The sequence below is a fragment of the Protomyctophum parallelum genome (assembly GCF_964188405.1).
Source record: "Protomyctophum parallelum genome assembly, chromosome: 16".
NCBI lineage: Eukaryota > Metazoa > Chordata > Actinopteri > Myctophiformes > Myctophidae > Protomyctophum > Protomyctophum parallelum.
Genome location: NC_139711.1, coordinates 20,877,731 through 20,891,838, shown reverse-complemented (window position 1 = coordinate 20,891,838; position 14,108 = coordinate 20,877,731). Strand labels below are relative to the sequence as shown.

At 42.5% G+C, this 14,108-nt stretch overlaps 1 protein-coding gene across 9 annotated transcripts in view; it reads left to right on the top strand.

Annotated features, from left to right (window-relative positions):
* The window catches only part of limch1b (LIM and calponin homology domains 1b), a 161,407-nt gene that overhangs the window by 68,653 nt on the left and 78,646 nt on the right, over nucleotides 1-14,108 (top strand). For all 9 annotated transcript variants that reach the window (XM_083786082.1, XM_083786090.1, XM_083786083.1 and 6 more), the window contains exon 3: nucleotides 3,852-3,921. In XM_083786082.1, coding sequence (XP_083642208.1) covers nucleotides 3,852-3,921 — 70 coding nt within the window. The remainder of the gene's footprint in view (nucleotides 1-3,851; nucleotides 3,922-14,108) is intronic.

The following is a 14,108-nucleotide window of genomic DNA, read 5'->3' as shown; positions in this document are numbered from 1 at the left end:
TCCTCTTAACCACTTAAACCCCTACTGTCAATAATACGTCATTGACCGGGGTTTGACTTCATGGCCCATCTACAAGCTCACAACGTGTCGCAAAACAACATGTCGCAATGTTGTAAATCTGCTATTGTTGCACAATGTTTGGCTATTTTTTGTAGAATGTTTGCCTATCATGACATCCCCAGAATAGAGATGCTACTAGGGTTCAACTTACATACTTACTTACGGCTGTAGCCCAACTTTGAGCATAGGCCACAAACGAGTGCTCTCAATTTGGTAGATGGTGCATTTATATAGCTCATTTATCCAAAGCACTTTTACATAGATTGTGCATTACGTTCACCCATTCTCACACACACACACACACATTCATACACCGATGGCGGAGGAAACCATGCAAGGCACCAACATAGTAGGGGCGAAACGTTGTTGTGTTTAGGTTGAAATGAAAAGGACGGGGAACAGAATGATATTGTGTGCGGTCATTCCACTTCTTTCTTCATCTGGTCACTTTTTGGGTCCAGCTGCACCGTATTCGGAAACTGGGACGTGCATATGGTTTTCCTTCTTTACAGATCTGGGCATCCTCCCCTCCCCACACACACTGACATCATTCCAGCTGATGATTAACCGCTAGGGTTCATGTGGTAATAAAATAACATTTAGGACAGAGAGTGTACACTAAGAGGGCATCCAAGTGTTGACGGTAAGAGCGGATGACTTCCTGTCCTTGTGTGGACACTCATTAATTCCACAGAGGAAACATTCGCAGACTTCCTCTTCCTCGTCATCTGTTGTTGGCCTGTGTGTGTGTGTCTGTGTGTCTGTGTGCGTGCGCGCGTGCGTGCGCTTGTATCTATTGTATGTCAGAACTGATGCATTACATAACTTGTAATGTGTGTGTGTGTGTGGGGGGGGGGTAGACAGGTGGTCCTCACGTTTAAAGGATACATCTGTTTTTGAAATCATATTTCGTTTCACTGCATGATGTAATCTACCGTCGTCAACACCTGAAACAATACTTTACGAAGGCTAAAAGACAGATAGATCTGCAGGCTCAGAATGCATTGCAATGCGACACATTGCAATGCTATTCATGTCAGTGGAAGTTGCTCAGTGGCGTTTTGAAGCACCCGGAAGAACCGTCTACTTCCGCCTTTTTTCGATTTCAAAATGCGGAAGTGCAAACGCGCTCAACGTTAAAGCCCAGCTTCACGGGGGTTTCCTCGCCATACCTCCACGGGTCCGCCTGCAGTCCCTCCTCTTACCACTAGGGCCCAGTGCTTCAACGTTGGAGAGCCTCACTGGGGCCTTGGTTGACTTTCTTTGACGATGGGTTCTCAGATTGTGATGTCTGTGACTCTTGACAAGCGATCCGAGGCTGCATTTGTGCGCTTTAGCTGTCTGTTACCGCCCCCTAAGGAGTGTGTGTGTGTGTGTGTGTGCGTGTGTGACTGCGTGTGCGCGTGCTTGCACGTGCGACGTGCGCGTTGAGAGATGAGACCGGAGGGGTGTTCCATCTTTTCATGTGTGTTCTGCTCTGTTATTATTAAGTAAGAGTGAGTGAATGTCGTGACCTCTGATTTAAGAGCCAGTGACATGACTGACCTTCCACACCCCACAGTGGGACCTTCCTTAAACAACCATGGCTTTTTGTTCAAAAAATCAAAACCTCAAGATTTAAAATGAATATCAAACATTGCAGCTTGATAATTCATAGGGTATTTTTTTATGGGGTACTGTTTTATTAGACATTTTATATTTTGAAAATTACTTCGGAATATAATCGATAGATAAGCAGTATAGAAGGAAAAATATAATAGTGACAGATGAGATAAATTATGTAAATGTTCCAGATGAATACAAATAAAAAATATATATAAATGCGATAAACAAAGGGAAAGAAATCAGTTAAACAAACAGTGACAACCAAACAAAACAAAGACAACAGGACAGACACTCTTGCTCTCAAACTCTCCCTGCACAAAATGCGCCCTCATCTCTTAATTCCTCAGTTTCATCATTAAACAACCACATTATGGCAGATCGAAGTACAAAAGTAACCATTTATTTTTTTATATTCTGTTTTAAATAAAAAATTTAATCTTACATTTAGATGGCTACATTGCACTATACTTTACTGTACATGAACCTCATAAAGCAAAACATGCATAAAACAGGGATATATCAAATTAATTACAGACATATAGAAACATAATACTGTTGAAATGATAAGAAGTATTTTTTCTGTTTTCTTTTCCTTTTTATGGAAATGTTATAATGTTAGCGTGCATTTATGGTCAATGAAGGGTTGCTAAGTCTTGTAAAATTTGTCTTCACTCCCTCTCGATTCAAACTGTGTCTTTTCTAATTGCAAATAGTGCATAACATTAACATCTTTCATAAGAGTAGTGTGAGTTGGAACCTGTGCTTGCTTCTAATTCAACAGTATCAGTCTGCGAGCAAGTAGAGTCACAAATTTGACCATGGACCATGCATCACCATGTCTCAGGAGTACATCCCTGTCACATGCATCACCATGTCTCAGGAGTACATCCCTGTCACATGCATCACCATGTCTCAGGAGAACATCCCTGTCACATGGATTACCATGTCTCAGGAGCACATCCCTGTCACATGCATCACCATGTCTCAGGAGTACATCCCTGTCACATGCATCACCATGTCTCAGGAGCACATCCCTGTCACATGGATCACCATGTCTCAGGAGTACATCCCTGTCACATGGATCACCATGTCTCAGGAGAACATCCCTGTCACATGGATCACCATGTCTCAGGAGCACATTCCTGTCACATGCATCACCATGTCTCAGGAGTACATCCCTGTCACATGGATCACCATGTCTCAGGAGCACATCCCTGTCACATGCATCACCATGTCTCAGGAGTACATCCCTGTCACATGGATCACCATGTCTCAGGAGTACATCCCTGTCACATGCATCACCATGTCTCAGGAGTACATCCCTGTCACATGGATCACCATGTCTCAGGAGTACATCCCTGTCACATGCATCACCATGTCTCAGGAGTACATCCCTGTCACATGGATCACCATGTCTCAGGAGTACATCCCTGTCACATGGATCACCATGTCTCAGGAGTACATCCCTGTCACATGGATCACCATGTCTCAGGAGCACATCCCTGTCACATGGATCACCATGTCTCAGGAGCACATCCCTGTCACATGGATCACCATGTCTCAGGAGTACATCCCTGTCACATGGATCACCATGTCTCAGGAGCACATCCCTGTCACATGGATCACCATGTCTCAGGAGCACATTCCTGTCACATGGATCACCATGTCTCACCAGTACACCAGCAACTGAGCTCCCACAGGGCCTTTTAATGAACCTTTAATGTTCCCTATTCCTTGCATGTCATAATTGGATAACATTTCACAAAATAAATAGCTGATCAGCTATTTAAATGTATCTAAATGTTTCGACATTCAACAAAGTATATACAGGGTTTAAGTGGTTTAAAGGATTGCTTGTACGTACCCCTTGTTGCCATTTTGACTCACACAACAGGCAGAGAGGGCAGAGAAGGTCGCTAACATGAAGGATACAAATAGAATGTGTATCGTACAGGTATAAATAATTGTCTTCATTGGAATATTCGTCTTCAGTCATTTCACTCGTGTCCTTGCTTGCATGCCGTGTGTTTCTCAAGATACTTTGTTCATGCCCCGTGGGCACCAACAAATTATCTTGGTATTAAAGTATTACAGTGCTCTTTGATTCCTTTGAGCTATATTGACACTCCTTTTCCCGCCTCCTGTCTGTCTGTCTCCGTCTCTCTCTCCCTACTTTCAACCCTCAGGTTGCTGAGCTCCATCAAACCTGGCCTGGTGAAGAAAATCAACAGACTCCCGACTCCCATTGCTGGCCTGGTGAGTCCTCTCATCCAGAGCAGGGTTTCTGGGGTGTCTGCCGTGGCCCCCTAAGGGTGCCGTGAGTGACACACGTCCAGGCAGGGGTGCTTTATTTCAGCTTATTCCCCATCCTTTCCTCTCCATCCATCACCTCCTATACTTTCTCCATAAATTGTCCCGTTGTCTGGTTTAAGTGCTGATTTAATAACGTTGCTCTGTGTGTAATTTATGCGCTGACACAGGGATTCTCTGTCAGGTGTTCCGAGGTTAGCTATAGTTAACCCCCGGATGAGTTACTGGAACAGCTGGCTACAATGAAAGCCAGTGAACTCCACGCAGCGCTGCAACGATCATTGTCGTTGATTCAGTAAGTGCTGCTCAGCTGCACACTGGATTCTCTGTACTGTGTACGTGTGTGTAGTAGTGTGCTGTGTGGGGGTATTGTGTGTGTACTCTAAGTTGTGTTGCGTGTGCTTGCTTGGTTCTCTGTAGAGTAGACGGTATGCAAAGTGTGCCGCATGGCGTCTACTGTTGTATGTAATGCGGTGTGAATTGTTACCGTAACCGTATACGTACTGTATATCCATAGCTTTTTGAAACCAGGAATGTCTTCAAGTCTTAGTTTTAAGTTTCACTGGATGTAGTCCTACAGTACCTCAGATAAATGGTACAGAGACAGGCATACGTGACCTTTTGAAGGGAATGGAGAAAATTAAAAAATTACTCTACAAGATAATGCCGAGATGCGTAGGGTCCCGGCAGAGGTACAGTCCTGCCAAAGTCAGTAAATATTATGCCCTTTCCGCAAATTCGTATTCCAAAAAGTAGCCGAATGGGGAACATTACTGCCACCATGGGTTCACCCATGTTGAATGGGAAAACATGGCACAGGCAGACTAAATAAAATAATGGTTAAGATGTGATTTAAAACATTGTTTTCAACCCAGTCAGTTAAATTTGTACTTTCCGACTTCTGAAGGTGTCTCAGACTACCTTTACTTTTTGGATACGATGTTGCAAAAAGGGTAATATTCACTGACTTCTGCCGGCCTCTATATCTGCCGGGAATGACTTACTTTGACTGATGCAGATATTTTTTGACTGACTGACTTACTTACTTAATTAGCTGGTTATCAGCTAGCTGTCAGATCAGCCTGATCCGTTTCATACTGAATAAAGTCAAAACAAGGTGTCACTCTTTCACCATATGGTCGTTTGCAATCCAAACCCAAATGGAAAATAAAATCCCCACCGCCGGTTATGGTGCGGCTGGGGTTCACCTCTTTGTTTTTCAGCCAATCCTGAACAGACAGAGGCGTGTTAATAGTGTAACTGCAGCGCTATCCCTGTTGCTTTAGCTTCACGACCTTGTGCAACAATCCTCGACATGCCCGGTCACGGAGACGGCAATTAAATTTTGACTGCACACACTGCGGTTGCTTCCGTTGTCAGAGAAAGTGCTGCGTGAACCCATGCTTGGGGCAGGACACTGACATCAGTACTGCCTAGTTGTATCTTTAAGCCTCTGCAGAGGTGATCTTAACACGGAGCCCGCCAGAACCGTATAGTAACCGGAGGATTAAATTAACCGTCTAGCCTGTCAGAACCGTAGCCTACGTTTTCCAGGGTTTATATTCTTTAATTCTTTAATCCATGTTTTGATCGCACCGAGCGAGAGAACAACAACCGGTCAAGACACCACACACAGCATTATGTCATCGTAACATCCGGTTATGGATATTTGGCTCTTCAAAATAAGGGTTGCGCAATGTGATAGTACTTGCTATAGAGTGTTTGTTCAGTAGCAGGAGTCTCCATGTCTCTCCAGCTTTTTATTAAACTGAAAATGCATTTTCAGAAACCAAAACTGAAACTGAAACTGGGATACCGATTTCATCCAATCAGGATAGAGCATGCAGCCAGGAAACAAGTGGAATTGTGAGTGAAGACACAAATAAATGAGCAGACAAAATTGGAACTGGAACACTATCAAAAAATTAAGCTCATAAATAGCTACTCTCTCCTGATTGGCAAAATGTTGTCACCTACCTGAAAATGTATTTTCTGTTTATCAAAGAGCTGGAGAGACAGGGAGACTCACGTTTCTGAACGATCACACTAGCAATGATTACTATCACAATATAGTGATTTAACCTTTTAACAAAAAACGTTTTGTTTTAATCAAAAAACATCACTTGCACTACCTTTAACACAGCCAGTGCGGGAATCGTCTTTGCATCGTTCTATCTGCCCGCCTGGCGCCTACCCTATCCGCCATCATCATAATCTTCATAAAAGATAAACAAAACAGTAGTAACGTAGCCCCGATATGTTCCCTCAGTCCCATATGCTCATTCTTTAGCTCATAGTACAAAAGCCAATTGCCGACGAAAGGTAAATGGGATCAATGTGTACTTTTCCCTCGTAAAAGTAGACATTCAGGGCTGTCATTTGGTGTATAGAAGGTATAGGATTTCTTTGTGTTTATTTTTATAACTGCCTGTCAACGTCTGACATAAAACATCTCCTAACTCGGAAGAGAGCCCGTTACTACAAAAGCAGGTGTTACATAAAGCTAAATATCTCCAGAATGGAAGATGGTAAAATGGACAAATTAGTGGACAAATTAAGCTTGCTTTTGAGGTATGCAGTGTGCTTCTCGCTATAAGATAACATCGGCCTAGGAAAAGGTTGGTAGTCCAATGCTATCATCATAGCGGTTTTATAAATATTTAACCAATGAAAAGTATTAATAATAAGTACTTAAAGTAAGTCAGTAAGACTAAATAATGACTACATTGGATCCATTGGTAGACACTGGTAGTTATTTCTTTCCCCCCTTTCATGAAAATGTACGGTTTTGGACATGCAAGGTTTTCTGCCCACACAAGAGACGACATGTGGTACAGTGTGTTCACCAGCCAGGGCCGCGTGCAGCTGGTCACAATGTTCCAATTGGGCCAAGGAGGTGCAGGTGTTACTGTTACTACACACACAGGTTAGCCTGTTATCAAACGGTCACAGGTTTCTTCTCTATGCACCCAAAGTATCCATCATACGCACGTCGGTCCTGTCAGTCAGTCTGTCCTCGAACAAGACACTAATTGTTTCCTCGTGTTATAGCCTCAGCTGAAATGTGGACACTTGATGAAATTCACTGGGAATAAAATGACTGCAGACTGACTGGTGTGATTGGAACGAGACGCTGCACAGACCTGAGGCCGATTCTAAAATATTTCTTTTTTAGAAAAACCTATGTTTTCTATGTCATTGGTGCTCAACCTTTTTCATGTCAAGGACCCCCAGAATTATCTGTATTTGGCTGCGGAACCCCATCTGAAAATATGTTGTTCCAGGGACCCCCCCCCCCCCCCAGAAGCAAAGATATGAGTTAATTTTTGTTATTGCTGTGAAAGAATATATATTCAAAGATTTGCGCCACATTTTCATGATTTTTCAAAAATAGCAGACCTACAAGCTCGTAGCGCGGCACTCGGTGCCACGCTATGAGCTTTTAGTTCCGCTATTTTTCTTGCCAAATGTTCCAATGCTCAGGACAGTGAAAATGATAGTCATAGACGCTGGGTGCGGCCAAGCTTTTGCGAAATGGCTCTGAATGAGGAGAAAAGACGATCCATAAGCATTTGGAGTTTGTTAATCTGATATTTTAATCTGATATGTTTTTGCAAAAATGTTGACAGTAATGCCATGCCAAAAATAGGAGCACCCACGGTTGAAAGCAGAATAATCTTGATTTTAATATGATTATTTTCTGTTCTTTTCTTTTCTTTTTCCTCTCCTGTCCACCTGTCGCCCCCTGGTGGCCCCCACTTTGTCAACCTGTGGTTTGGTCACCTACTGTTGATGATGGAATGTTTGACCCTAACCTGTCTTTTTTTTTTTTTTTTTTTTTTTAGATATTTTTTTTGCTGCTTACGCCTTTTATTGATTTTTTAAGGGATAGAAAGTAGGCTGACAGGAAACGGGAGAGAGATGGGGGGATGACATGCGGTAAAGGCTGTGTCGGGTCCGGGAGTCGAACCCGCGGCACACCGCGACTGGATCACCAGTCCAGTGCCCAGACCGTTACGCTACGGCCTGGGCCGACCCTAACCTGTCTTGAGGGCTGAGGGGGATGTTTTCAGTTCAAAGCCACCTGGCAAACCTATAGGCCTGATTTTCAAAAAGTAGTGTAAATTGCAGATCTACAAGCTCACAACGCATCACAATGTGATGCGTTGTGAGCTTGTAGATCGTCTATTTACACTATTATAATTATTTTTATTTATTATTATTAATTGATATATATTATAATTTGGCCAGCAATGACCAGTCATTGCTTTTTATATTTAGGTTACTTTACATATCTGCCCTCTGCAACTTCAAAGCCCTAAATGTCAAACTGAATTATAATTTTCATGTTCCAGTGTTCAATGACAAAAACACAATTCAATCCTTAATCGCAATTATTTGTGACAATTAATTAATCAACATAAATGTTGTAATCATGATGGCCCTAAAAAACCTTACTTTTCTCTTTAAGTTCCCTGACCAAGTAAACATAATTCGATGCATTCAAATCTTTCAAAGACACATATTTCTTTGTATAATGGGCTCAAAGTCTGAACATTTCTTCACCCTTGGGGTGCACTATGCAATGGACTGTAGGCGGTGAGGTTATGCATTGAGTGTGAGTGAACGGACGTGATCCCTGATACTTTAGAGTAAAGTTAACAGTGCAGCACAGTGCGGTCCTTTCATGGTGAAGTAAGACCTTCATCTGGATGAAGCTGGGCGTACACAGCGGCCTTTCACATTCACAACCGTGACGGATACATACTGTTAACGTCACTGAGAGACTCCATAGAAATGAGACTCACTATTGCTATTGCTGGCCGATACGACTTAAGTCAAATCAATATCTCGATTGTTTAAAGGTTTTGCGTCGATTGCAGCTCTACAAGCTCGTAGATGGCCGGCCTCTTCTCGTTGTGATTTTTTTTTTTAAATAGCTAAAATAGCTTATAACATTAAAAAGTGAAGCAGACATTATAATGCATCCTCCAATTAGTTGTCATTTTTTTTTTTTTTTAACAATCCTTTTTGAAGAACCTTTTAAAGAGCCAATAAAATGATGGATGGAATCTCACCATGGTGTTAATGCCAGAGATGGGAGATGAGAGAGAGACGTTAAAACACAGACACAGACAGGCGTGGGCAAAGATTCAAATAGAGAGAGAGAGTTTAGAAGCGATAAGATTTAGATCTGCAGACGCATTGCGTTTGGAAGTCAGTGTTGCACGTTAGCCAAAGGATGTTTGGCTTGGCTGAGAAGCGGCTTCTGTTATCACATCACTTAGGCACCAGTGATCTTCCTGTGGCCTCTTAACAAACGCTGGGTAATTACATAGCCACGTACTTAACAAGTCTTTTGTCCATGCTATATAATAACAATGGTTTTTTTTCGATTGCAATTGCTACCACTTCACTCAATCCTGTGGATGTTTCGGCTACAGAACTGCTGTATAAGCATGAAAGAACAATGGCTCCTTTTTGTCTTCATTTGTCCTTGTTTCTGTCCCTTGTAACATTTGGATGGATGGACTAATTAGGAATAGTCCACGACGAGTGTATTTACTGAAAAATAATGCATGATGCAGTGAGTGTTCCCCCCAGTGCGTTGTTTCCAATCAACGGATTATCTCACATAGTTATTAAAATGATAACAATACTATTCCACAAGTGGGAGCAGTCATAGTAATGACTAACGTTATAGCTTAAGAAAATGATAGCCTAATATAATTATGCATATTCATTTAAAAACCGAGACGACACACCCCTCCTTCAAATCTGTGCCGAATTATCTGAAACTAATGCACACCCTCTGGCCAATCGGAATCAAGTATTCACCGTTGACATTGTGTATATAATACAGTATATACAAATGTAGGCTACATTAATGTACTGTACTGTGTCTGTCTGTGTGTATAAATAAACACATGCACACACACACACACACACACACACACACATACCAGTGTTGTTTTTGGCAACAAATTTAGATTTTAGTTTTAGTCATAGTCTTTTGAATAGTTTTAATTTAGTTTTAGTCATATTTTAGTCACATGGAATGTTTTAGTGTTACTCTAGTTTTAGTCGACTAAATGCCATAAGATTTTAGTCGACTAAATCTACAGTTGATTTAGTCGAACAAAATGTATTTTGGCGGGCCTTGATGCCGTCGTAATGACTGTTTTTTTTTCACTTGCTGAAAATAGCCGATCTACAAGCTCAAGCTTGTGAGCTTTTAGATCGGCTATTTTCAGCATGCAACCAATTGTAAAATGACTTATACTGGATCTCTTGTCCACTAATCCCTTCCTAACATTTTAGTTTAGTTGTTTGTTGACGAAATTGTATATTTTGTCTTATTGTTAGTCATCATAGCTTAGTTTTCGTCAGTGAAAAAAGGTATAGTCGACGGACATTTTTCGTCTTAGTTTTAGTCGACGAAAACAACACTGCTTCTCAGCCTCCCCTGTGGAGTGAAGTGTTGGCCTCCGCTGCGTGTGTGTGTGTGTTTGCGGAGGTGAGAAGCAACATAAACAAGGAGCCTGTTGTTATCTGGAACCATCGTAATAATAAAACACCAGGCCTACTCCCTCTTCCTGTTTTGGAGGCTGATGGGATAATGAGTCCCTGAGGGGTTCAGGCTATTACGTAATTAGAGCCGCGACCTCTGAACGCAGGGGCTTTTCATCTTCTAATGCAGGGGCATGTCCAAAAGTCCGGCCCAGGGGCCAGTCGTGGTCTACGGGCACATTTTATATGGTCTGCTCTGCACTGCACTGCAGCTTCCTTCCTAAAATGCATTATTTATGGCCCACTAGTATAGAGCGTCGCAGTCCCGCCCCCTTTCATGACGACGCTATGACCAGAAGTGAATTCCTCATTCATTTTCATACTATACATTTCATAGTATTTATTTAAAGACGATTACGCCACAGAAAAAGCACAACTTGAGTTGTGACAAATCATGATGGGCCGAACAAATAATTACAAAGAACAAAAACAACAAAAAAAGTGTTGTAACCTGCCGTTTTCTTCTTCTTTCCAACTCGAGTTGGCGTTATCCGAGGCTTAAAAGGTATTTAATAAATACTTTTTGAAATGTCTATGAGGAAAATGAACGGGGAATCATTTCCTGGTCCCTGGTAGGGGACTGCGACGCTGAATAGAGAACCGAAGTCTGACATCACTGCCGCTAGAGGCCGCTAATATCCCCCTGGGTCCCAGAAACATTGAGACTGATCTCACGGGTGACTGTTTCATGTAATCAATTTCCAACAGATCTCCAAACCTGTTGTTTTCGGGGAGCACTGGTTTCAGTTCATTCAACCTCCTCTTGTGTGTTGGCTTAGAGAGGTGCAGCCTAGGAGACATTATACTTCATTGCGCAACAGTCCTGCACTCAGAGAACAGCTGATATACAAGCTCACATCGCGGATGCGACTGTTGTGAGCGACAACATCGCGGGACGAAGCATCAATTATAGCTACTTGATGGGCTGCAGGTGCGCGTGCAGCCATGCACAAATAATGAGCGCACATCAGAACCAACTCATGAGTTTAAGTTGCTATGAATAATCTATACTTGAATATTTCTGGAATGGAGGACTGCAAAGTCAGGCTACATATTTTGATTAAGGATGAGGAGCTCTCTATGACTTGAGTGCTTACTTTTTAGCCCACTCTCGTCTTATTTTTGGGGTGTTATTCTTGGCTAAAGAAGAGCGGAACTTGGAAGCACATGGTGGAGACTCAAACAGATTGTTTCCCTCGTCCTGACAAGGTTTTCCTCTGGATACTGTCACCGTCCAACTTTCTGGGTGTGAAAGCCCGTTCCTTTTCCCTGAGAAAGCTGCATATACGTGGGCACACCCATGATGGTAACAGTAAAAAACCCACATGGGTCTTATTCGGGTGAATCTTTGCGCTCTCCACTTCAAAGTAACACAGAGGATTTGACTGTGTAGCTCCATAGATTCCTTGAGAGTGCTTTCGTGTAAAGCAGCCAACACACTTTGTTGCCCTGAGTTAATTTGATGAAATGATGAATTAAAAAAGAAATAAAAACTACTACACACTAGGGCTTTCACTTCTAGTGATTTTTACTAGTTGACTACTGGTAGTTGCCTAGTTTACTAGTCAACTATCTAACTAGTTGTTTAACTAGGCCTACCTATTATAAAATACATTTAAAAACTGTGTACATTAATGACTATAACTATAATATATCTGAGCTTTCTTGAGGCCTGTCATTTTTCTTATCAACTAGTCAACTAGTACCAACAAGGTCGACTAGTGGATTTACTAGTCGACTAGTTGAATAGTCGACTTTACTGTAGTTGCTTAAAGCCCTACTACATACTACACACTGCATAGACAGCCGGCTGGTATATATGGTGCTAAAATAAGCATGAGCAAGCCCTTATCAAATATACACAGCATAGTGTTCATCTAAAAAATAATATCTGAGGCCTGGGCCATGGCTCAATGGTCTGGCAGTGTGCCGCGGGTTCGACTCCCGATCCCGACGGCCTTTACTGCATGTCACCCCCCCCATCTCTCTCCCCCTTCCTGTCAGCCTACTGTCTGTCCCTCCATAAAAAATATAAAATAAAGGCGAAAGCCACAAAAAAACCCCATTAAAAAAAAACAGAGAAAAATCTTGGAGCTGACGGCCGATAAAGTGCATGTTTGTGGTGTATACTGTAGGGCTTACATAAAAGATGATAACCCTTGGCCCCCCGGGGCCCCGTGATAGGATGCTATAATCGTCTCTAAACGCTTTTCTGTCAACGTGCGGTTTTTATTTTGCACGTTTATTCACGAATAGCAATTTCTAATGTTGTGTAATAAACATTGAGGTCTATCCTTTTGCATGGGTCAGGGGGGGGGGGGGGGTCCTGAATCCTGATCCCTCTAGAAACACTTGGAGCCGGCCATCATTTTGGCCTGTGGTTGACACCCCATTTCCTGTGGCACTGACCTTGTTCCCACCCGGCCTCCACCAGCCCTCAATGCTGGAATCTTTCCCTCAGTCTGATTGTAAAACTCAACTCCCCAAATAGTCTAGTAGGCAGAATGTGAACCCACATGTGACATGTTGAGTACACCAACGTTTTATGTTAGAAATGATCAGTATGGGTCCCCAGCATGTAGAAACTGCCAGATGCTAACTTGCCTATGTTGAGCAATTTTCATAATTGGCATAATATGTGACCTTAAGTACAGTAGTTGAGCACATGTACTTACAGTAGTTACTTTCCACCTTTCCAGTATGTCCCACTGCGAGCCCACCCTCCAGTGGGACATACTGTATACAGTATGTCCCACTGCGAGCCCACCCTCCAGTGCTTTCTTCGCTGACTAATAGCTTTAAGGTACAGTATATGACCCCCCCCCCCCCCCTCTGCTCTGACCTCAGGTGTGTTGTCATTATTCCAGCCCCCCTTGAGCTTTTGTTACCTCACCTGCTGCAGTCCACATTTCTCTGCTCATCGCTTTCTTCACACTATATAGGTTTTATTAGATATTTTGTGGGTTGAGTCTAAACGATAGAAATATACCTTCTTTACTCTTTGCACCACCACCATGTGCTCTCTGGTGTGTGTGTGTGTGTGTGTGTGTGTGTGTGTGTGTGTGTGTGTGTGTGTGTGTGTGTGTGTGTGTGTGTGTGTGTGTGTGTGTGTGTGTGTGTGTGTGTGTGTGTGTGTGTGTGTGTGTGTGTGTGTGTGTGTGTGTGTGTGTGTGTGTGTGTGTGTGGCTATTGTTACGTTTCTTGGAGTCGTAGCAGCATAGCAGAGCTGCTCCCATTCGTCAAGTGATTTATTCTCTGTTGTGTGCCAAAAATAGCACATCTGCGTCGCGGCGAGGACTCATTGGGATTGGGCTGCAAGCTATATCTTCGGCTATTTTCATATGAATTGAGCACGTCAATTTTTTCTTTTGTGTTGCACACTGAAAAAGACTTACCGTAATACAAACCCATAGCATGCAAAGATGACCTTAAAGATGTCATACTGTGTGGCATTGGCACTGCAGCCAGATTCTGTTCTATGAGAAACATACAGTACAATTAATACAATTAATACAGAGTACACCAAAAAAGGTGTACTGTGTATGCCCACTCAAATCAGATTA